General features: G+C 41.9%; 1 protein-coding gene across 12 annotated transcripts in view; it reads left to right on the top strand.

The window, feature by feature from the left end:
• Positions 1–23,758, top strand: part of FNDC3A (fibronectin type III domain containing 3A) — a 210,008-nt gene that overhangs the window by 181,547 nt on the left and 4,703 nt on the right. For all 12 annotated transcript variants that reach the window (XM_073343811.1, XM_073343802.1, XM_073343820.1 and 9 more), the window contains 9 exons: positions 3,008–3,126; positions 4,373–4,478; positions 4,856–5,031; positions 6,121–6,234; positions 8,753–8,902; positions 15,048–15,331; positions 17,649–17,858; positions 19,181–19,347; positions 20,605–20,732. In XM_073343811.1, the coding sequence (XP_073199912.1) occupies positions 3,008–3,126; positions 4,373–4,478; positions 4,856–5,031; positions 6,121–6,234; positions 8,753–8,902; positions 15,048–15,331; positions 17,649–17,858; positions 19,181–19,347; positions 20,605–20,732 (1,454 nt within the window). The remainder of the gene's footprint in view (positions 1–3,007; positions 3,127–4,372; positions 4,479–4,855; positions 5,032–6,120; positions 6,235–8,752; positions 8,903–15,047; positions 15,332–17,648; positions 17,859–19,180; positions 19,348–20,604; positions 20,733–23,758) is intronic.

The following is a 23,758-nucleotide window of genomic DNA, read 5'->3' as shown; positions in this document are numbered from 1 at the left end:
GCAAGTTGTAATTACTAGGCTGTATGTTGTATCGTATTCTGTCTAAAGAGATGGCCCAAATTTAATCCTCGTATTACAGGCATTCTATGTGGATGGCCAAATTACAGATAAAACCACATAGTACCCTTGGTTCATGGCAGAGATCAACCAGAGTTGACACTTTTCTTTTTACTGAGCTTTTTGTTAATAATATTACTGTTGCGTTTACCATCATTAAATGGGGAAAATGATGCAGAGCACTTTTGGAATAACAACTGTTTTTGCCCTTAGTTTATAGCTAGGTGTGTGTAGTGTGGTTCAGGCTAAGACAGCACTATGATCCCAGTTCAGGAAAGCATCCCTGTTCTGGAAGGGCACTGAAGCATGGCTTTTAAGTTCCATTGTAGACAACTGGAGTAGACTTAAACACATGTTCTTCTTCGAGTGCTTGCTTATCTCCATTCCACATTAGGTGTGTGTGTGGCTTGCCACATGCACCAGTGCTGGAAGTTTTTCCCTCAGTGATATCTGTAGAGGACCAGCTCTGGTGCCCCCTGGAGTAGCATGCACATACCACGGTATAAGGGGTGCTGCCGGCTCCCCCCCACCCTCAGTTTCTTCTTGCTGCCAGTGACGGTTCTGGAACATCTGCTGCTTCAGCTAGCATTGCATTTCGTTCAGTGTTTCTTCTGAACGTTTCCTATAAAATAGTTGTATAAAAGTTAATAGTTCCCTTAGGCTTAGTTCTAGTTTAGTCGGTCTCGGACGGGACTCAGCCTAGGGACAGGGCATCAAAAATTATTAATGTCCTGTGACAAACTCCCTCCTCTCTGCCCCCCATTGCAAAAAGGGCTGAACGTAAATACTTTGTGCCAGCCAAAGACCACGAGTATCTGTACACCCACTCGGCCCCAAACTCTCTCGTAGTTGAGGCTGTTAATCAAAGGGAGAGGCAGGGGCAACCCAGGCTCAAGCCCAAAAATAAAGACTCAAAGAGATTGGATCTGTTCGGGCGAAAAATGAATTAGTCTTCCAGCCTTCAATTGAGAGTGACCAACCACTAAGCCCTCCTTGGCTGTGACAATTACAACATTTGGCAGGCCATGGCCAAGTTTGACGTTTCCCTTCCCGAAGGGTCCAGGAAGGAATTGTGGGCGATCCTCAAGGAGGTCATGGCTGCGGCCAGAGCGGCCCTCCAAGCAGCCTCAGATGCAGCGGACTCGACGGCTTGCACCATGGCCTCAGCCATCTCCATGTGGCAGGCATCCTGGCTGCTCCTCTCTGGCCTGTCGACTGAGGCTCAGCAGTCGATGCGGGACCGCACCTTCGATGGCCAGGCCCTGTTTGCAGAGCACACGGACAGCAAGCTGCCTGGATTAAAAGACTCCTGCACTACCTTGAAGACTCTAGGACTGTATGTCCCTGGTCCAGTCCGTAAGTGGTTCAAACTGCAGCCATCTCAGGGCCAAGGGAGCCAACCCCGGCAGGAGCCATCCCACAAAAAGAGCAGGGGCTAAAAACGCCACCCGCCTCTGCCCAAGCGGGCTCGACAAGTACTAAGCATGGGAGCAAGCGGGCATATTGAGGGTGCACCCAAGGGCTACCTACCAGACTATACCCTTGATCTATCTTTCCCACCTTTCTCCAACCGCCTTTCTTTTTTCCTCCCGGCATGGACCACCAGAACTTTGGACCGCTGGGTCCTCAATACAGTGGCACAGGATTATACCCTCCTTTCTACCCTCTTTCTACCCCTCTCTCACCCTCCTTCCCCATCCCTCTTCAGGGACCACTCTCACAAAAGTCTCCTCATGCAGGAGGTAAAAGGGTTGCTGCAGCTGGGTGGGGTGGAAGAGGTTCCTCACACATACAGGAACAAGGGGTTCTGTTCCCGGTACTTCTTAATCCCAAAGGCCAAGAGCAGTCTACGGCCCCTCCTGGACCTGTGAGGCCTCAACAAATACCTAAAGAAATTGAAGTTCCCCATGGTCTCCCTGGCCTCCATCATCCCCTCCCTGGATCCAGGAGACTAGTATGCCATCCTCAACTCGAAGGACGTGTACTTTCATATAGCGATCTTCCAAGGACACAGGCACTTCCTACGCTTCACGGTGGGATCGGACCGCTACCAGTTTGCGGTCCTCCCTTTCAGACTAGCGACAGCACTGAGGGTGTTTACCAAGTGCATGTTGGTAGTAGCGGCTTACCTCAGATGTCGGGGTATACAGATCTACCCGTACCTTGATGACTGGCTGGTCAAAGGTCGATCCAGGTCCCAAGTCCAAAGAGATGTCATGGTGTTGCAGGCCACGTGACGATCCCTGGGCCTGCTGGTAAACAGGCCTTAACTATTTTTTCTTTCAAAATTTGTTCCAAGACGTTGCATACAATTGAGGTTAAACTAACAGGCCTGTAGTTTCCCAGATCACATTTTTTCCCTTCCTTAAAAATAGGAACTATGTTAGCAATTTTCCAGTCATAGAGTATGATCCCCGAGTTTACAGATTCATAAAACATTTCAAAAAACTCCAGTTACAAAGGGTAGGTAACTTCTTTTTATCTCAGGTGCTGCAAGCCCTTTCCTACTGCTCAGGCATCAGGCTGGCTTTATCAGGCTTTAATTTTAGGAAGTATAGACTTGCTGTATAAAATGAATACATATGATTTAATTAAAGTATCTTTTCCATGGGCTCGTCTATTATTTTTCTTCCATCTATTTAGTTATAATGTTATTACTAGACCAGTAAGCACATTTAAACTGCTTTATTAAATACAAATTGTACATCTTAGTTAATGGGTATGCCAGATAAAGGAGATATTTCACTTCAGCAAATGTACACAAATTTGTCTAGGAAACTATCGTCATGAGATAATTAGATCATTTCCAGGAAATTCGAAGCAAGCTTTGAATTTGTCTGACAAACGACACACACGTTTGCTTAGTGAAGTTAGGATACCTGTTATGTCTGATACTGAAATGCTGAAAATTGCACCTTGGTTCATTGCACACTAATTCTTAACTTTTCAGGAAACAACTGGGACGTAATATACAGTGGAGCTGCTAGGGAACATTTGTGTGATCGACTACATCCAGGCTGCTCTTATCGCTTACGTGTATACTGTACTGGGGAAGGAGGGCAGAGTGCGGTAATATTATCTGATATTTTATATATAAATGTGACACTTGTGGAAAATCTCTTTAGCTTTAAGGAAGTCTGATGGTCAAGCTAGGAACATTGAATGTTGTAGAATAATCAATCAACCAATATGTAATAAAGTATCTATAACTGGGGACTCAAGAAATTTTCAGAAAATTTTGCCCAAAGTTTAGAGTTTCTGCTCCCATTTCTTAGAGAAATGAAATATGAATATTTCTCTGTCAACAAATGTTTTACTTATTCCAGCTGCTATTCAACTTTACAGAAAACATGACAATATAATTGCCCTGCTTTTCTGATGTGATTTATTGGAAACAATAAAACTTTCTTAAAGAAATATCTGTTTAACTCAGCACAGCAATGTGAATATTCATTTCTCCAAGAGCCAGATCATCATTCTAGCACCCAGTCTAAATAGCAGGGCTACATACATGTGATGGTGGGGCAGGGAATGAATGTTCCCTCAGGCTTCAGAATAGTGTGCTGCAGCCACCTCTGATCCCTGTGCAATAGTGTGCATTGGCAGATCGGTACAACCGCTGATCCTCTAGCCTGCCCTTGCCTGAGCATATGCAGGGAACTCGTGTGGAATGGGACTCCGTGCTGCACAAGGGGTATGCTGTGCATTCCTGTACACACCCCCAAATTGGAGGTGGATGTTTACTGCATATTTAATTATACAAAGCAGTGCAAAAGTGGACAATTCAACTTTGCTATCAAAAAAAGCGTTGCTACTTTTTGGTAACAATTTTTACATAATTCTCTCTCAGGCCTTGTTCACAGCAAAACCTATACTGGGATAGTTAAAGTGGTACAACCTCTAGTATGGACACAGTTATACCCATATAAAAATGTTCATACTGATACAGCTTATTCCTCTATGGGATGGGGCATAAACTATACTTGTGCAAGGCACCTTTATACTGGCATACCTGTATTTACACTAGGTTTGTACCAGTATAACTATATGAATAATAAAAAAGTCACATCCCTAATTGACATAATTACAGCAGTGCAAAAATTGTATGTATTTCCTACTGTCCCCTGGTTTTTGATCTCTTTTTATAGATCTCCTAAACCTGGATCTGCATGGAAATATTAATCAATATTTTACCTCACTGATTTTTATGACATTTATGATATTTATTTGTAGTTTAAAGTATTCTCATTTTCTTTGAGGTAAGGTCAAAATGCCCCCAATTATATTAAGGCTTTTGTCAATTTTTCCTTTACAGGTATCTGATTCTTTACTGGTGCAGACACCAGCAGTGCTTCCTGGTCCAGGCCAACCTCCCAGACTACAGGGTAGACCAAGAGCAAAAGAAATTCAGCTGAGATGGGGTAATTGTTATTGTGACTATAAGGCCAAGTCTATGCTAGGTGTGCTTTACCAAGGTTGGTATATCAGTATAGTATGCCAGCAAAGTTCTCCAAGTGTGGATGCAGCTATATCAACAAAGCTGTGCTTTGTACTAGTATAGTAACACCCCTGCCTGAATAAAACAAGCTGTAGAGGTAAAAGTACAGCTTTGCCAGTATAGCTGCATCTACGTTAAGGACTTCTGTCAGCACAGCTGTGTCAGTCAGAGATCACACCTCTTCACACCCCTAACTGACATAGCAAAGCTGGCAGAAGTCTATAGTGTAGATATAGCCTGAGAAATCAAAATGTGCTGATATATTTTTAAAACCATATAAACCTTTTCCCTATTTTTTAGGACCACCTCAAGCAGATGGTGGATCACCTATTACCTGTTATGGTATGGAAATGTCTTCTGTGGAAACGGATGAACACAGAGAGGTTTACCAAGGTTCTGATGTTGAATGCACCATAAGCAACCTTCTTCCTGGAAAGACGTACAGCTTTAGGCTGCGAGCAGCTAACAAAGCTGGGGTAAGGAGGCAGTCTGAAATCAAACGAGTTACACAGAGTGCAATCATTTTGATGCATGTTTCTGTTTTCAAAATTTTTATATGTTAAGAAGTTTTGTCATGCAAATTCTTAATGTAGATTTAATTGGTTCAGATGATTTACTGGAGCACTGTAGTACCCAACAGTTAAAGACCAATTTGAATAAGCCTGGGTTGTTTGGATGACGGAAAGAGAAAACATCTAATTACTACTTAAATCTAAATGATAATGTTGATAATGTAACCTTTATTCAAAGCACTGTACAAACTTTAATAAATTATCATGACACCCTTGTGAAGTAAGTAGGTAAATGATTTTATATACTGTAGTTTTGCACATTCTGGAGCATAGCAACTAGCATTTTATTACATTTTTTTCCTGTGTTTTTTATCTATTAGTGTGTACTTTATGAAGTGTAAGAAAATGTTCTCTGGTTCCTTATATTTTGAACATTAACCTTGCATTAACTGTTTTAAAATCAACCACTGCTTTAAAATATTTGATTTTATTAAATAGCCAATGCCTTAATTTAAAAGTAAAATGAGTGGGCATCTCAGTTCAGTTAATGTACAGGAGTCCACCTCACAGAAACCTTTATCACGATTGTCACTAGTTGTCAATGTTGGCAGAGAAGCAAAGGGTTTGACAGGTCATGAACACTTAACTACTTTTTAACATCCAGAGGAAGAATTATAGTTATAGCTTATTTGGAGTCTTCTGTTTCATTTCAATTTAAATAAATACACAATTGTACAATATTCTCTGTTATAGGTTAGCTGTCATATAAAACCTGGCAACTGTGACTTACAGAGTAATGTGCTCTTCTAAGTTACAGAGTGTAAATTGTCATGTTTATTCTCACTACATCTCCAGTAGAGGACGAATAGTATAGTGGTTCTGAAGAATGCTCAAACTTTGAAATGAACCCCAAAGTCATGACAAGTCATCTTACAAATTACAGTCACACAATATTTGATGCTGAATGTTAAACACTAATAGTATATACCGCTACTGTGGACAAAACTTCAATTTAAAAACATGGTAGTAATTATGTCAACCTATTTTTAATAGTTTGGACCCTATTCAGAAAAATGTGAAATTACTACAGCCCCTGGACCACCGGATCAGTGCAAACCCCCTCAAGTAACGTGTAGATCAGCAACATGTGCACAGGTGTATTGGGAGGTAGGAATATTTTGTTGTGCTGTGTATTTTAGGCTTATTTTATGTTTTACGATTGTTACCTTTTACGTTCTTCTTTCCATTTTAAAAAGCCTAAACTGTAGCTAAGACAAGATTTAAAAAAAACAGAACAGAAACAAGCTGCCTGATTATGGGTTATCTTTACATTGAAACTTAAACATAGCATATAAACATCCTCGAAGCATAATTTGCCATTTCCTTCATACACTATTTGTAGCTAAATGACCTACGCATATTCAAACTTCGAAACACAATGTCCTCTTGTTCCTTTGTTTTTATTATGGGTTTTTCTATTAGTGCTACACTGTGAGTATGAATTTGATGCAGATTCTTTTTAATTTTTTTAAGACCATTTGTTTATCTTCCTTTGCAGAAAACCCGGATAGCCACACAATACAAATGATTGTTTTATACGCACCACTTTTCTAAGCTGATTTATACTTTATATAGTGTAGCAAAGGGTCTATCTGTTAACCTCCCAGTTTTCAGGTGTGTGATTTTTAGCAAGCAAAATAAATCTCATCAAGACTAAATTTGAAAAAGATTGTCACTGCAGGGTGGGGGAGGACTCTTAACTTTTAAAAAAATTGCTTACTATTGGATGGGGAGTTAGCATTGTAGAGGAATGCAAAAAGGCCGAAGGTTTTTCAGACGCATTTTTGCATCTATAAAATGTTCACTTTAAAAAGCAAAAAAAAAAAAAAAATTACAATACTTTTGCACAAGCTGACATGGAAAGTTCATATTATATAACTTGGTCTCAGTGAGAATAAATAACAAACAAATTAAGTGTTGGATGGAATCCCACATTACAGGAGAAAGCTGGTAGAAACCTTTATATTTAGGCTGCCTAACACTTTTCATGAAAGTCTTGAAACTTTTTTTTAAAAGAATCTCTAACACTTTCATTGTTTACAACAGGACTTTAAAATTCAGCAGGGCAAAAGTCTTGGGGCCAGAGAAGTATCTTTTATTTGTCTCATGAAATTTGGTTCAGGTTTGGCTGAGATTGGTGATTTTCAAAAATTTATCTTTCTCTTCTGTCATTTGCATTGTCAGCAAAATTTTGGCAGCAAATCAAAATAATAACTGCATAAGAACCTTGTACTCTAAGATGCCCACACTGCACTGGTAACAATGCAGCAGCAGCAGCACGTTGCCCTCAGGAGATTTTAATTGTGTGTTCCTCATTTACTGGGTGCCCAGCTTAAGATACCTGCAAACTGAGATGCAGAAGTGCTGAGCATTCACAAATGCAACCGATGATATTGGGAGCTGTGGATGCTCAGCCCCTCTGGCAGCAAGGCAGTTTGGTCTGCAGGAATGTGCATAGCACTGGGACTCAGGAGGTCCTGAGTTTTAATCCTGACCCTTCCACTGAATCAGTGTATGGTCTCAGCCAAGCCTCTTTGCCTCAATTTCCCCATCTATAAAATGGGAAAAGTAATTCTGTCATCTTGTAATTGAGATAAATTAATGTATGTCTGTGCAACACAGATACAATTATAAGTACCATGATCAAAAATACCATGAGAAAAATAATTCTGTGTTGTTCATAGGCTTTGAACACTGGACAGTAAGTAAGGCATGGAGCCACTAATTGAAAAATGAGAATAAAAATATTTGCACGGCTGCCTCATTCCTGGATTGTCCATTCTGTGTCCTGAATGAGGCAGGGGTCCTCTGGAAACAGTAGTATATAATCATATATTTGAATACTGTATCATGATGCATACACACAAAGGAGCAGAATTAAAGTTTACATGGCCAACCTAGCTTCTGGTGCATCCTAACTTTCTAGTGTTTGACTTTGCAACCTAAGTGTGTTTTAACAATTTTAATATACTCTATAAATAGTCCAGAATATGCCACAATTTATTGTAAATTATAGAAGAGAAGGATTTCTGCCAATCATAGCTATTGGACATCAAACACTATTCTCAAAAAAGTTATTTGTGTTCAATCACATTCGTTTTGCATATAGTCCACTTCTTAAACTAATGATTCTTTTAAAAAAAAAAACTGCCCTGGAGCAATGATTCATTATAGCATATACTCAGTGAGAAGCAATATCTTAGATTGGTAAGTCCTCCATAAAAGAAGAGAATAACTTTTATTTCATTATTTGTAATCTAGTCCTTCAAGAGAAATCATGTTGAAGTATATCCGCATTTAATAGATTTTATGATTATCACTTAGTGTCACTTCAGTATTTAAGCAACTGAAAAAGCAATTACTGCTCCACATATAATACTCTGCCACCATGAACATTATCCATTAGTATTTTAATGTGCTCAAGATCAATAAAATAATGCAGTGTTTTGCTTGAACTGGAGATTGCTGAAGCTACCATAGGGTAACTTTCCTGTGGAAATGCTGTTTCTACAGCTTTCTGGCCTACTTCTTACTGTTTTATAGAGAAAGTAGTCAAGATTTGGTGAGTTTGGTCTGATTTTTAGACAATGAATTCAAGTATTAATTATTTCTGTTAACTTTAAAGGTCCCAGTAAATAATGGAGCCGATGTCACAGAATACCATTTGGAGTGGGGCAGTGTGGAAGGATGCATGCAGATCTGTTACTGTGGGACTGGACTCAGTTATGAAATGAAAGGACTTTTGCCTGCAACTATATATTACTGCAGGGTTCAGGTAAAGAGGAAGACTTACTGTTGGTATCCTGCTATTCACAGATCTCAGTGGTACAATGAATATTTATTTTACTTTCTCAGGGAAGGAGAACATCAAAGTGGAGCGGAGAGAAACGGTCCCATAATTGAGACATTCTCTCCAGATGATGTCACTCTCTCACACTGAGGATACCTCTCTGGGGAAGGGAATCCCAGTTATTAGGAAGAGACAAGTAATTGTAATGGGGGATTCGATCATGAGAAATATATATATGGGTTTGTGATGGTGAATTGCCTGACGGGTGTGAATGTTGCAGATCTCTCAAGACATCTAGACAGGCTTATGTGCAGTGCTGAGAAAAGCCAGTGGTCGTGGTACATGTAGGTACCAATGACATAGGGAAAGGTAGCAAAGAGGTCCTGGAGGCCAAATGAGGCTGCTAGGTAAGAGATTGAAGTCCAGGACCTCCATGGTGGCATTCGCTGAAATGCTTCCAGTTCCACACAAAGAGTCAGTAAGACAGGCAGACCTGCAGGTGCTTCTTTGATTCCAGTTAGGTGAGTGCCTGCCGTGTGCACAGTCATCTGAAGGTTTTTCCACTAGCAGCACCCGTCAGGTTGGCTGTGGAGCCCCCTGGAGTGGCGCCTCCATGGCAGTGAGTATAGGACCCTGCCAACCTGGCGCCTCCTCAGTTCCCTCTTACTGCCAGTGACAGTTGTTGGAACTGTGGTTGCTTGCTCTCGCAAGCGCTCCCCTCTTTCTAGTCTCAGCTAGTTTAGTGTGTAAATAGTTTTTTTAAAGTTCTTAGACAGTTAGTGTTAGTTGTTGTAGGAGTGGGGGTCTCCCCGACCCCAATTTTCCTGTTCCCCTTTGGGGTTGGGGCATGCCTCAATCCCAAGGATTTAAGGCTTGTGGAACTTGCCATAAACCCATGCCAACGGGCGACCCCCATGGCTCTTGCCTCAAGTATCTGGGGGAGACACCCCAAACAGACTGGTGCAAAATCTGCAAAGGTTTCCATCCCAGGACGAAGGAAGAGTGGGACTTCAGGCTCAAACAACTCCTGATAGAGACAGCCCTTCATCCGCAACCGGCACAGGACTGGTGGGATCTGGCACCGAGCTCCTCCATGTGGAGTGCCCCGGCCTCCGTGCATGAGACGGTGCCGAGGAAGGACTCTGGTCATAGAGACCCTCGGCACCTGGCACTCCCCGGCACCAAAGCCAGTGGAGGCAGCGCAGCACCACTCTCGTTCCTCGGTGCCACATAAACAGCACAGGAAAATGGACAGGGGATGTCTGTCCGCGCCAGGAACCACTGCATTGGATAGTGCTGCCGGAGTGCATCCAACGGAGGAGCACCCGGTGCCGTCAGCACAGGAGATGACAGCACAGGAGATGACACCATCGACTTTGGCCCCACAGGGGAGGGGCGTTAAGTCCAGTACTGCTGGGTTCTCCTGATCAAGAGTGCCGCGTCGAGGACATAGAACTCCCATCCAACCCGGACACCTTTGAGGCCGCTTGGAACTTAACTGCCATGATGGCTCCTTGGTCCCCAGCCAGTCAAGTTAAGGCCCCCGGTGCCGCAATGCGGGGCATCTTCTAGAGCAGGGGTAGGCAACCTATGGCACGCATGCCAAAGGCAGCACACGAGTTGATTTTCAGTGGAACTCACACTGCCCGGGTCCTGGCCACCGGTCCGGGGGCTCTGCATTTTAATTTAATTTTAAATGAAGCTTCTTAAACATTTTAAAAACCTTATTTACTTTACATACAACAATAGTTTAGTCATATTTTATAGACTTATAGAAAGAGACCTTCTAAAAACATTAAAAAGTATTACTGGCACGCGAAACCGTGAATTAGAGTGAATAAATGAAGACTCGGCACACCACTTCTGAAAGGTTGCCAACCCCTGTTCTAGAGGCAAGCCGGCGATGATGAGGAGGAGATCACCATCCCCCAGGCTTCGCTCTCTGAGCCACTGCTCCCCACAACGGTCCCTGACTCAGTCTTCAAGGCACCGGTCATTGCAGACAACACAGCACCTGTCCCCTGCACTGGACAGACGGCACCATTCTCAGGCGCAGTGCTGCTCTACATCCCGGCACCACTTTCCATCCTGGCACCGCTCAATGCGGCACCGTTCCCCGGCACTGTACTCACCGCACCAATCCCTGGCACCGCTCTGCTCATCACCACCGTGGCCTTAACGCTCCATGTCCATATCGTCGGAGGCAGAGTCCCACCATTCGCAGCACAGCTGGCGCCCGTCAGGCTGCCACAAGTAGGACATGGGTGCAGTGCCATAGCAGGTGCAGTGGCAGGAGCCAGCTTGGTGGCCCTTTCGGACTCTGTGGGCCTACCACCAGACCCAGGGCACTCACTCCAGAGGCTCCCACTCAATGGTATCGGAACCACAAATGCCCCTGGCAGCTGCGAGTTGTCCCACCCCTCAAGGCTCCGAGACTACATCGGTACGGGCCACACAGCCGCCTCCCCATCCCGTGCCCACCACCAGCACAGAACCTGCAGTCGTCGCAGAGGAGCCTGGCACCAAGCAGGACATCTCTAGGGCTCCAGGTGGCCAGGAGGGCCCTGTGTCCCCCCCGGCATCGTCTTCGTCCTCCCTGGACAAAGCAGTAGCGGGGTCTTCCTCCTCCAGGCCACCCCCTATCAACAGTTGGGTACACCAAGACCTGCTATGCAGGGTGGCTCACAACATGGGGCTGCAGGCCAAGGAGGTTGTCGAGCCGGAGGACCCGATGGTGGACATCCTGGCTCCAGGAGCCATCGAGGGTGGCTTTGCCCCTCATTAAAACGATTCAGGCTAACACCAAAAACCCTGCCTCCATTCCCCCGACTGCAAAGAAAGTACTTCATCCCCTCTAAGGGGTACAAGTACTTGTATATGCACCCGCAGCTCTGTTCATTGATGGTGGCCACGATAAACAAGCATGAAAGCCTGGGGGCAGCAGGGTCCAAACCCAAAGTCTAAGGACTCTAAAAAGCTGGACCTATTCGGCTGGAAGGTCTACTGGACCAGGGGGCTCCAGCTCAGGCTTGCCAACCAGCAGGCAATCCTGAGTAGGTACAACTTTAACTCCTGGTGCTCCATGTTAAAGTTCAAGGAGTTACTACCCAGAGAGTCCAGGGAAGAGTTTGGGGCCATAATGGACAAGGGCACAGACCTCTTTGCAGGCCTCATGGGACAGTGCAGACATGAGGAGAAGCTCATGGTGTCTGGGCTTCCCCTGGAAGTGCAGCAAACTTCACAGGACCTGCCGTTCGATGGCATGGGCCTGTTTGTGGACCAAACAGATTCCAGGCTTCATAGCCTAAAAAATTCTCAGGCAATGATGAAGTCGCTGGGCATACATACACCGACCACCCAGTGCAAACATTTTAAGCCACAACCCCAGCAGCATTTCTACCATCCCTAGCCTAGACAGGACTTCTTGAGGAAGCGTGGCAAGAAAGGCAGGCACAGGCCTTCCCAGTCCCTGCCTAGCCTAGGCCAATGCATGGATGAGACAATAGCATAGGGAGAGGGGTTTAGATTTATTAAGAACTGGGGAACCTTTTGGGAAAGGAGGAGCCTGTACAGGAAGGATGGGCTCCACCTAAACCAAAACAGAATCAGATTCCTAGCATGCAAAATTTAAGGTTGTAGAAGAGTTTTTAAACTAAGGTCTGGGGAGAAGGCTGTCAGGTGTGGAGGAGCACATGGTTTGGACAGAGACATCCCTTAGGGGAAGATCTATTAATGGGGATTCTCTATATCCTAGTGTGGAAGAGAGGATAGAAGTTGATAAAGTACAGGTAGGAGCTGACGAGAAACAGTCAAATGAAAGTCCCATTCAATTACATCACATAATGGCAGACAGCTAAAAAGTGACAAATTTTGTAAGTGCTTGTATACAGATGTTAGAAGTCTAAATACTAAGATGGGTGAACTTTATGCCTCATATTAAATGAGGATATTCATATAATAGGCATCACAGAAACTTGGTAGAACGATGATAAGCAATGGGACACGGTAATATTGGGGGACAAAACATATAGGAATGACAGAGTAGGTCATGCTAGTGGGAGAGTGGCACTGTAGGTGAAAGAAAGAATAGAGTCAAATATAGTAAAAACCTTAAATGACTCAAACTACCATAGAATCTCTATGGATAGAAATTCCATGCTTGAATAATAAGAATATAGCTGTAGGGATCTACCACCAACCACCCAACTAGGAAATGCTCCAGGAGTTAGGGAAGCAATACAAATAGAAAACTAAATAATAATGGGGGATTTTAGCTATCCCTATATTGACTGGGTACATGTCATCTCAGGATGGGATGCACAGAAAAAGTTTCTTGATACCATAAATGACTGCTAGTAGTCCTGGAACCCACAAGAGGAGAGGCAATTCTTGATTTAGTCCTAAATGGAGCACAGGATCTGGTCAAACAGAAAAATATATAGCTGAACTGCTTGATAATAGCGACCATAATATAATTAAATTTAACGTCCTTGGACACCAAAGCAGCCCACCACAGTAGCATTTAACTTCACAAAAATGAAGAAGCTAGTTAAATGGAAATTAAAAGGTGCAGTCACAAAACTGAAATGCCTGCAAGCTGCATGGAAACTTTTTAAAAACACCATAATAGAGGCTCAGATTAAATGTATACCCCAAATTAAAAAACACAGTAAGAGGACCAAAAAGTGCCACAACAAACAATAAAGAAAAAGAAAGCGGTTAAAGACTAAAAGGCATCCTTCAAAAATTGAAAGTTAAATCCTACTGAGGAAAATAGAAAGGAGCATGAACTCTGGCAACTCAAGTGTAAAAGTATAATTAGGCCTAAAAGAATTTGAAGAGCAACTAGCCAACAACTCAGAAACTAACAGCAAAGAGTTTTTTTAAGTACATCAGAAGCAGGAAGCCTGCCAAACAAGCAGTGGGGCCACTGGACAATTGATGTGCTAAAGGAGCACTCAAGGAAGAAAAGGTCATTGCGGAGAAGTGAAATGAATTTTTGCATTGGTCTTCGCTGCAGAGGATGTGAGGGAGATTCCCACACTTGAGCCATTATTTTTAGGTGAAAGATCTGAGGAACTATTCCAGATTGAGTGTCAATAGAGGAGATGTTGGAACAAATTGATAAATTAAACAGAAATATGCCACCAGGACCAGATGAGATTCCCCCAAAAGTTCTGAAAGAACTCGGATGTGAAATTTCAGAACTACTGACTGTGGTATGAAACCTATCATTTAAATAATCCTCTAGAAGATAGCTAATATGACACCAATTTTTCAAAAAGGCTCGAGAGGCAATCCTGGCAATTATAGACTGGTAAGCCTAACTTGGGTACCAGGCATATTGGTTGAAACTATAGTGAAGAACGGAGTTATCACATGCATAGATGAACACCATTTGTTGGAGAAAAGTCAACATGGCTTTTGTAAAGGGAAATCATGCGTCACCAATCTAGTAGAATTCTATGAGGGGATCAACAAACATGTGGACAAGGGTAATCTAGTGGATATAGTGTACGTGGACTTTCAGAAAGCCTTTGACAAGATCCCTCACAGAGGGCTCTTAAGCAAAGTAAGCAGGAATGGGATAAAAGAGACCTCCACTCATGGATAAGTTTCAGAGTAGCAGCCGTGATAGTCTGTATCCGCAAAAAGAAAAGGAATACTTGTGGCACCTTAGAGACTAACAAATTTATTTGAGCATAAGCTTTCGTGAGCTACAGCTCACTTCATCGGATGCATTCAGTGGAAAATACAGTGGGGAGATTTATATACACAGAGAACATGAAACAATGGGTGTTACCATACACACTGTAATGAGAGTGATCAGGTAAGGTGAGCTATTACCAGCAGGAGAGCGGGGGGAGAAAACTTTTTGTAGTGATAATCAAGGTGGGCCATTTCCAGCAGTTGACAAGAACGTCTGAGGAACAGTGGGGGGAGGAGATAAACATGGGTCATTACACAAAGTAAAACTATTTCCCCATGTTTATTCCCCCCGCCCCCTCAGACGTTCCTCAGACGTTCTTGTTTATTCCCTCTAAAGCACCTGTGGGAAGACGGGATACTGAGTTGATGTACCGTTGGTCTGACCCAGTATCGCCATTCTTATGTTACTTTGCATTTTCAGGCAGTGAATGTTGCAGGCGCAGGACCTTTCAGTGAAGTAGTTGTATGCATGACACCAGCCTCTGTACCTGCAGTTGTGACTTGTCTTCAGGGAAGAAGTGAAGATGAAGTGGAGAGTCCACACTATTCACCTTCCACATGCCTTGCCATAAGCTGGGAAAAGCCCTGTGACCATGGTTCTGAAATCCTTGGCTACAGCATAGACTATGGAGAAAAACAGCCTGTAACTGTTGGGAAGGTTTCAAGCTATTTCATAGACAATTTGCAGCCAGACACAACATACAGGTATGCTGTGCAAAGTGGTGTGGCTTCCTTAGCATTTTACATAGAAGGAAAATAATCTATTGTCTTTGTTCCCACATTGCTTCTAATCACTACCGCCCTATCAAAGTATTAGTATGTAGCTATGGTCAGAAAAGAGAGTATGTAATGAACTCAACAGATTTGGTCACTATGGGCATTCAGTTGTGTCTACCAAATTTTTGCTCCTGTTAGGATGGCAGAACCAATGTAGTTCTGGAAAAAGACAACCTAATTCCATTCATGCATCAACTTCATATTGGTTAACAAAGTTCTGGTTGCAAATTCAAATTCAGTGAGACTTTGTTGTCATGGAACAAGCTATACAAGTATAGTTTGCCAAAGTATTGAAAAAAGACAGACCTCTAAGGTATCTGTCAAATTAAGTAAGATCTGTCCATGGTAAGACTGTATGTCATTTGATCTGCTGCGTCCATTTGTCATTATTTTCCATTTCTGATCCAGTGCTGGGTTGTTACAGAGTGTGATGCAATTTCTGCAAAACCTTTATTGCTGGGGGTGATACATTTAGGCACAGAGAGCATAACTTTGAGATCCCAGGTGGCGTCTGCAAAAGTGATGGTTACAGAAAACATCCTTTTCCTTGTAAATCGGTTACATTTAATATGGCAGTTATTAATAGATGATGAACACAGAATTCCACTGTGCCACGTTAGTCACTTTTACAGTAGAATAGCATTCTATGCTCATGTTACAATCACAGATCCTCTTCATTAAAATATATTTGGTGAAATCTTGACACCATTGAAGTCAATGGCAAAGTTCACATTGACTTCATTGGGGCCAGGGTTTCATCCCATGTGTATGATGTTCATTATAGACTGTCGGGGTAACCCTTAATATTTTTTTAAAATAAAATACTTTTGTGTTGTTATTACTTTTAAAACTGTTATATTAGTAATTGAAAAAACTACTGCCTGCCACATTGAGAAATTGTAAAAAAAAATTTACCAAAGAACTAAAAATTTACACTGCAAAGATATTTTTGCACTTAGACACACAAGTACTTTTATATCACAGATTTGATAAACTCTGCCAGCTTCTTGTGAAAATAAACAAAACTCAAATATGTGGTCGCCAGTGCTACAGTATGCTAATAAATTAACATACTCAAAATTAAACAGTTCTATAGTGATAGATATATAAGGAATTAAATATGTGCACACAAAGGGACCCCAGCATTTTGCAATTGTGACCCTTGAATGCTCAGAGCTTGGATTTTTTTTTTTTTTGCAGTTGCTCAAACATTGATTTTTTTCAAAACACACAGACATGAATGTATGATATTTTAATGGAAAATGAGGTGGCTTAGAGTCATGGAGTGTTGATCTAATCAAGGCTACCTCTGAAATCCGTAAAGCCTGCAGCTGTGTCCCCCTGATTTCTATGCTCTTTAAATCTCTGGGCTATTTTCTATTTTTGTTTTGTAAAAATAAGTTTCTAATCTTCTTCGTTGAGTCACAGACGTTCAAGCTGTAAACCTGTTCCTGAGATTGAAAGTTTGCAACATTGACTTCCTGAAAAATCACAGATTATTCCTCGTCCGTACCACAATCACGATGGTCTGCAAAGTTCACAGCTGTTAGTCCGCTGACTTATTGTTTTCTTTCCCTCTTTTCTTGTGGCCCCCTTGATAATTCATTGTTGGGAGTGACCAACTGTGCCACTACCAGTGATACCAGCACCACTGCAAGCTCCCTGCAAGAGAAAAAACTGGTGGCAGCCCAAATATTCCCTGCCGTTTTTAATGAATTCGTTCAGTTCTAGGAGGCTCTCAGAATTTCTCTCTGGCCACCCCAACTCTCTTAAGGCTGGTCCTAATGTGGATGTTTATTATCAGAGAAAGCTGAATGTTTATCTGTTGCTTATTACTTCATTTATCAGGTATAATGAAAATATGCAGTAATTGGGAGGGACTCAGAAGATCATGGCTTTCTATAAATATAAGTTCTTGTGCTGAACTAGGATCACTTGATGTCCCAGGACCGAAACATTAGAACTTTTATTGCCTGTCATTATATGATGACCCTTACGTTAATATTCTTTATTTTTTAATAGAATACATTGTTTAAAGTACTGCAAGATGAATGCACATTCACTAATATTTATGACTAAATCCAACCACTCTTCGTGGTAAGGGACATGTATATCATAAAAAGTAGTATCTATTCAATGACCTTATTATTCTCTACTGTAAGACTCTTGAAGATGAGTCCTGGAATTAATCAATTACCCTTTTAAATCTGTTTACGTGGATAATTTTTTTCTTTTTAATTATTAGAATACGAATTCAAGCCCTAAATAGTCTTGGAGCAGGTCCTTTCAGCCACACAATAAAACTGAAAACAAAACCACTCCCTCCTGATCCACCTCGCCTGGAATGTGCTGTGTACAGTTCTCAGACTCTCAAGCTAAAATGGGGAGAGGGAACTTCAAAAGCATTAACTGACTCCATTCAGTACCACCTTCAAATGGAAGATAAGAATGGAAGGTTAGCACTAATATCACTTCCTTTTGTATGTGCTCTGCGTTATACATGGTGTTGTTTAATGGATAAGGAAGTACCAGAAAGGCATCATGGAAGAAGACATCATACCTTTGGTTTAATTTAAAATGAATTTAAGAAGTTGTCTACCTTGGGAAGAAAAGGGGAGACTCTGATGTACAGCATTAGAAGGTGCAAGACATTAAAACTGAAAGGTTTTCATAGTGAAGGTTTAACATGAAGAGCTTGATGTGAAGATGAGATGGCTTGTGCCACCAGGCTCTTCTGTTTTCTATGGTTTTGTTAAGTATTTATGTTGACTAAGTCTGAGCTAATTCTTTTAACTTGATGTGCCTCTTGGGTGATGGGGGGTGAGTTCTCACCTTGTTGCTGCTTTCTTTACAGGGTGAGGAGTTTAAGGATTTAAATTCATTAATTTTTTGCTTGCACCACCTTTCCCTAGATAGCAAAACACACAATACCACCGCACCACATACACTACCATAGTATGAGCATACGATAGCTTGAGACCTGGAGAAAAGTAGGGATCTACCAAGTGGAACCTGCCCTGACATAGGAATAAACAGAAATGGAGATCCACATAGCAGGGAATTCACCATCGCTACCAAAAAGTAATTCATGCTTGCACCCCAACTCAGAAATGAACAGGAGTAGAACATGGTAACAAAACCTCTCCACTCCCTCTGAGACAAAACCAGTATTAGAACCCCCAAGACTGAAAATCAAACAGACGGGCCAGTGAAACTGACCTGCTCCAGCATCACTACACAAGAGAGTGTGACCAATCTAGAAAAACCCATCAGACTGGGACAACAACGTATGTTGCAACTGTGACAGATCTCTCCCACACAGATGTGAGATTTGGGCCATAGCACACCTTCCCCACAAAAATGTGGAAGAGCAATGGGAATCGCAGAGACTTGACCCATTCTTAGAGCTAGTGAGGAATACTGCTGAGGTGCAGGTAGCTAAAATCCAGACCAACTCACTTTTGAAAAGCAGGAATATGATAGGGGAGCAGTGAAAATAGAAAGCACCACATACTAAACTAATCCAGAGCTCTCCCCCTTTTCCACTCCGAGAAGAAATAAGACCAGCAATAGTCACAGCTTATTGAAAAGTGAGCTCATTGTTCTGTATTACTGAAAGACCATACATTAACTTGGACATCAGTATTTATGAGCTGGTCATTCAATTCCAGGCATTTAAAAAAAGATAAGAGTGAATTTAAAACAAAAATAGAAATCATGCAGACTACTTTGGAATCTATTTAATCTGTTTTACATAATCACTATTTCTACTTTCAGGTTTATATCCTTATATAGAGGACCATGTCATACATACAAAGTACAAAGACTCATTGAGTCAACATCCTACAAATTTTGTATTCAGGCTTGTAATGAAGCTGGCGAAGGTCCACTTTCTCAAGAGTACATTTTCACGACTACCAAATCTGTTCCAGCTGCCTTGAAAGGTAAGCATTGTATTTGCACTTGTCATTTAACTGTAATGTCATTTTTCTCACTACTTAATAAATCAGTACTACTAGTCCTATTCAGTATAAACAAGCTTGCAGTTAAGGGGCAGTGCTGAGTAGTTTACGTCCCAAATCCAAGTTAAGGGCTTTTTTAAAAAAAAATTAAAACTCAGCTGAATAGAAAGGACTTTGTGATCATATTTATTCAGTTAATTATTTTTGATGAGGTTTAAACAATTCCTCTTTAATGTGCACTTAACAAACACGATTCATTGTGGCATCCAGAGACTCCATAATGGGTGCATTAAAATACATAGATTATGAAGGTAGCAGCAGCAGCTCCATACTTAATGGGACAGTTAAAGCAGGGTTGACAGCCTTTTGTCAGACTTGAACACAAATCACCAAAACTACACATCTCCTTCCGTACACTTAGGGTACAGATTTAACTTTCTGTGACGTCAGAAGTTTGGCTAGGCATTTGTAGTAGTATTCGTTCCTTCTGGACACATTTCTTGGAATCTAGCATTTTTGGTGTCCTGGTAGCAGGGCTGGGTCAGATCCATCCAGAACACCTATAGACCAACTCATTTGAGGCCCCTTTGTATGTCATCACTTGCTCCTTCCTTCCCTTGTATTGTTGAGGAATTTCTAAAATGACTACTACACACAACCCAGCACCCAGTCTCTTCCATAGTCTCTCACATAGTCTCAGGCTCACCCAGCCTCCCAGCTCTCACTCACTGTTCAGATTCTTCTTTCTGTATTTGGTGGGGGGAGGTATCAGATTATCCTGTCTCTGCCTGCTGAGGGTTCCTATGCTATCCTCTGAAGCATCTGGTTCTTGCCACTGTCTGATGGTTGAGTACGGCAGTTCCTGTGTTCAGACTGGGTCAGTTGATCTTAAACTGCAATTCTTTATCTACATCTATTACTTAACACTTCTCTGCAATAAAAGTTTTTTCAGACTACTTTCTTCATAGCAACTAACCTTTCTTATGCTATTCATTCATGAGAATCATAATTGTCCTTGATCCTTGTGGAGGAAACAAAACATGTAAGCAGTGTGCTAGCATCCTTATTTATGTAGTGTTAGTCAACATGAGAAGTGGATAAGAAAAATATTTTTGCACTTAAAACTTTTGTTTCTGTTTCAGAAACAAAATACCATAGAGGCTACAGTTTACAAATTAGTGGAAACCACTAACTTGAGACAATACACAGTTAACTAATGTATTTGCTTTTTTCCAACAGCGCCAAGAATAGAGAGAGTAAATGATCACACTTGTGAAATCACATGGGAGGTTTTGCAACCAATGAAAGGTGATCCAGTTATTTACAGTCTTCAGGTCATGGCAGGAAAAGACTCAGAATTCAAACAGGTATAGTTCATTAAAAAAGTATAATATGTTTATGTGAAGAGTATTGGTAAAGGTTAATTGCGATTAAAGAATGTTCAGGTCAAATGTTATACGGTAACTCCTCACTTAATGTTGTACTTATGTTCCTGAAAAATTGAACTTTAAGTTAAACAATGTTAAACAAATCCAATTTTCCCATTAAATGCAGGAGGTTAGGTTCCAAGGAAATTTTTTGGGGGCAGACAAAAGGCATTACATACTGTAAAGTACTGTATTGTACTGTGGCTGGGAAGTGCCCCTGGCTTACCCCACACAGGCACAGCCCGCTGCAAGCAAGGACACTAGGGAGCACCTTTGCAGCAGCAGTGGCAGCTTACCCAGAGAAGAACAGGCGCCAACTTTGCTGGGGGATGCTCCAGGCCCGCCTCTTCCCATCCCATCCCCGCTCCACTCCCACCTTTTCCCACCCCCACTCCACCTCCTCTCCAGAGCACGCCACATCCCTGCTCCTTCCCCGCCCCCAGAAAGTCCTAAGCGCCGCCAAACAGCTGTTTGGCGGGCTTGGGACTTTCTGGGAGGGAGGGGGAGGACTGGAGACGCAGCGCTTCCCCGCTCCTCCCCCTCCCTCCCAGAAAGTCCTAAGCACCGCCAAACAGCTGTTTGGCGGTGGGGGAAGCGCTGGGAGGAGGCAGAGAAGAGGAACTTGTGCAATGCTCCCTTGTAAAGTCACTGCTCTTCACAAAATCTTACATGCAGTGTACAGAGCAGGCAGCCAAACAACGTTATAAGGGAGCATTGCACAACTTTAAATGAGCATGTTCCCTAATTGAGCAGCGACATAACTTTGAAACAACATTAAGCGGGAGGACATTAAGTGAGGAGTTACTGTAGTTATCACCCATGCTGGTTTTGTGTTAAAAGCTAATTACTCCAGGTTTCTTCTTTTGAAATGTTTACAGAGGAAAAAGACTTCAGTAAAAGGATGTTATAGTTTCAGACTGGAAATGGGGTGTACATTTTTAACAGTGAGGGTAATTAACCATTGGAACAGTTTACCAACAGTCGTCGTAGATTCTCCATCATTGACCATTTTTAAACCAAGATTGGATGTTTTTCTAAAAAATATGCTCTGGGAATTATTTTGGGGAAGTTCTATGGTCTCTGTTATACAGGAGGTCAGACTAGATGATCACCATGGTCCCTTCGGGCCTTTGAATCTATGAATCTACATTGTATTGATTGATGAGTCATCTTGAATACTATGTACAGTTCTTTGCACCTGAGGGTCAGGAAAATGTCCACGAATGGGAGGAACTGAGAAAAGGGAAACAAACTAATTAAAGGAATGGAAGCAAGATTTATGAAGAAAGAGTAAACAAACTAGATGATCACTGCACATCATGGACTGTTCAAGGAAAGCTATTAATATTCTAGACAGTTTCACTGTAGTGTCTGTGGTGTATGGAAAGCACAGTAGAGCAGACAGGCCCTACCCAACAAGAAGAATTCCATAGGCAGTGTAGACACGATGGAATGTTGGCTTGCAGGAAGCTGCTGTAACCCATTCCAGTCATTAGTTTCTTGCCGTTCATTCCCTTCCTAGTGATAGGGGATGCTGCAACCACCAGTGCCAAGCTGTTAAGATTTTTTTTTCAGTTAATTTCAGGTTTTTACCATGTAGATATGCAGTTTGAGATGCCAAATAACAAAATAGGCTCGTTTTAACAGAGGATGTACAATACCACCTTAGTTTCTGATGTCTTTCTGTATAAACTTTCAGAAAATTGACATATAATTAGACTTGTGAGCTGTTTCACACTATTAAGCAAGCAGATTTCCTTCCAAAGAGGAAGCACAATTAATTTTGAGATACTGTAATTTTATTATGGGCGCAAATTAAATAAGTGTAGCCCTGTGTTTTGATAGGTTATGCACATTACTAGTCTCATAAATCAGTACCTACTGTCGAGTGTTACGTATTTTACTTCCATTTATTATACTTTCAGTACAAGTGGAACTGTAGTTAGTCCAAGGCATTTATCTTGCAGTGTAAATATTCTGTTTATTGATTTTGTAACTTTAAAGTTGCAAATGCAGCATTCAGTATGTCAGTAGAGTTCATTAAATGCTGTGTAATTGCCTCTAGAGACAGAGTTGGACTGTTTTTTGATAAGTGATGCACGTTGCCAAAATACTGTAAAAGAAAATGAAGATTACTCTTAAAGCCTGACACTGACAAAAACCATCTGTGTGACCACATGTGCCTCACTGTAATTATTCAGCACAGTAAATTGAGGTAGATTTAAAAAGATAACATTAAGTTTGTAAAAACTATCACTGGAAGTTAAAGCAGGGTACTGGATGGAAACAGGATATTAAAGATGTGTGGATACTATGGTGAGAAGCCCTTTTGAAATAGCCAAGATAGAAACTGTGCTTAACTGCTCATTACAAAATGTATAGTGCTAGATCATCAGGTGGTGCACATTAGCAGAGCTTCAGTGGAGCTACGCCGATTTACATCAGCTGGGGAACTGGCCTGTAACATGTAAATGAGCACATGCATTAGGTTAAACCACTAAGGGCTGGTCTACACTACCGCAGTAAATCAATCTAAGTTATGCTACTTCAGTTATGTGAATAATGTAACTGAAATCGACGTAGCTATATCCACTTACCATGGTGTCTACGCTGTGCTAGGTCGATGGGAAACACGCTCCTGCCAACTTTCTGGGGAGGTGGAGCATACAATCGTTGTGAGAGCGCTCTCCCATCGATTTAGCGTGTCTTCACCAGACCCGCTAAATCGACACCCGTTGCATCGATTGCAGCAGTGCTGATCTACGGGGTAAGTGTAGACATGGCCTTAGAACCAGATTCTCTTGTCCATTAAGGCTTCTTTTTGCTACTCCAGCAATACAAAAAAGCAATCTGGTCTACCCTTAAATTTTAAGTCAATACAGCTGAGTGCAAAAATCCACACCCCTGACACCATAATTATGCAGACCTAATCTGCAGCATAGATGCAACTAGGTTGGCAGTCGACT

This window comes from Lepidochelys kempii, chromosome 1 (genome assembly GCF_965140265.1).
Source record: "Lepidochelys kempii isolate rLepKem1 chromosome 1, rLepKem1.hap2, whole genome shotgun sequence".
NCBI classification, from domain to species: Eukaryota; Metazoa; Chordata; order Testudines; family Cheloniidae; genus Lepidochelys; species Lepidochelys kempii.
This window is presented reverse-complemented; position numbering and strand designations above follow the sequence as displayed.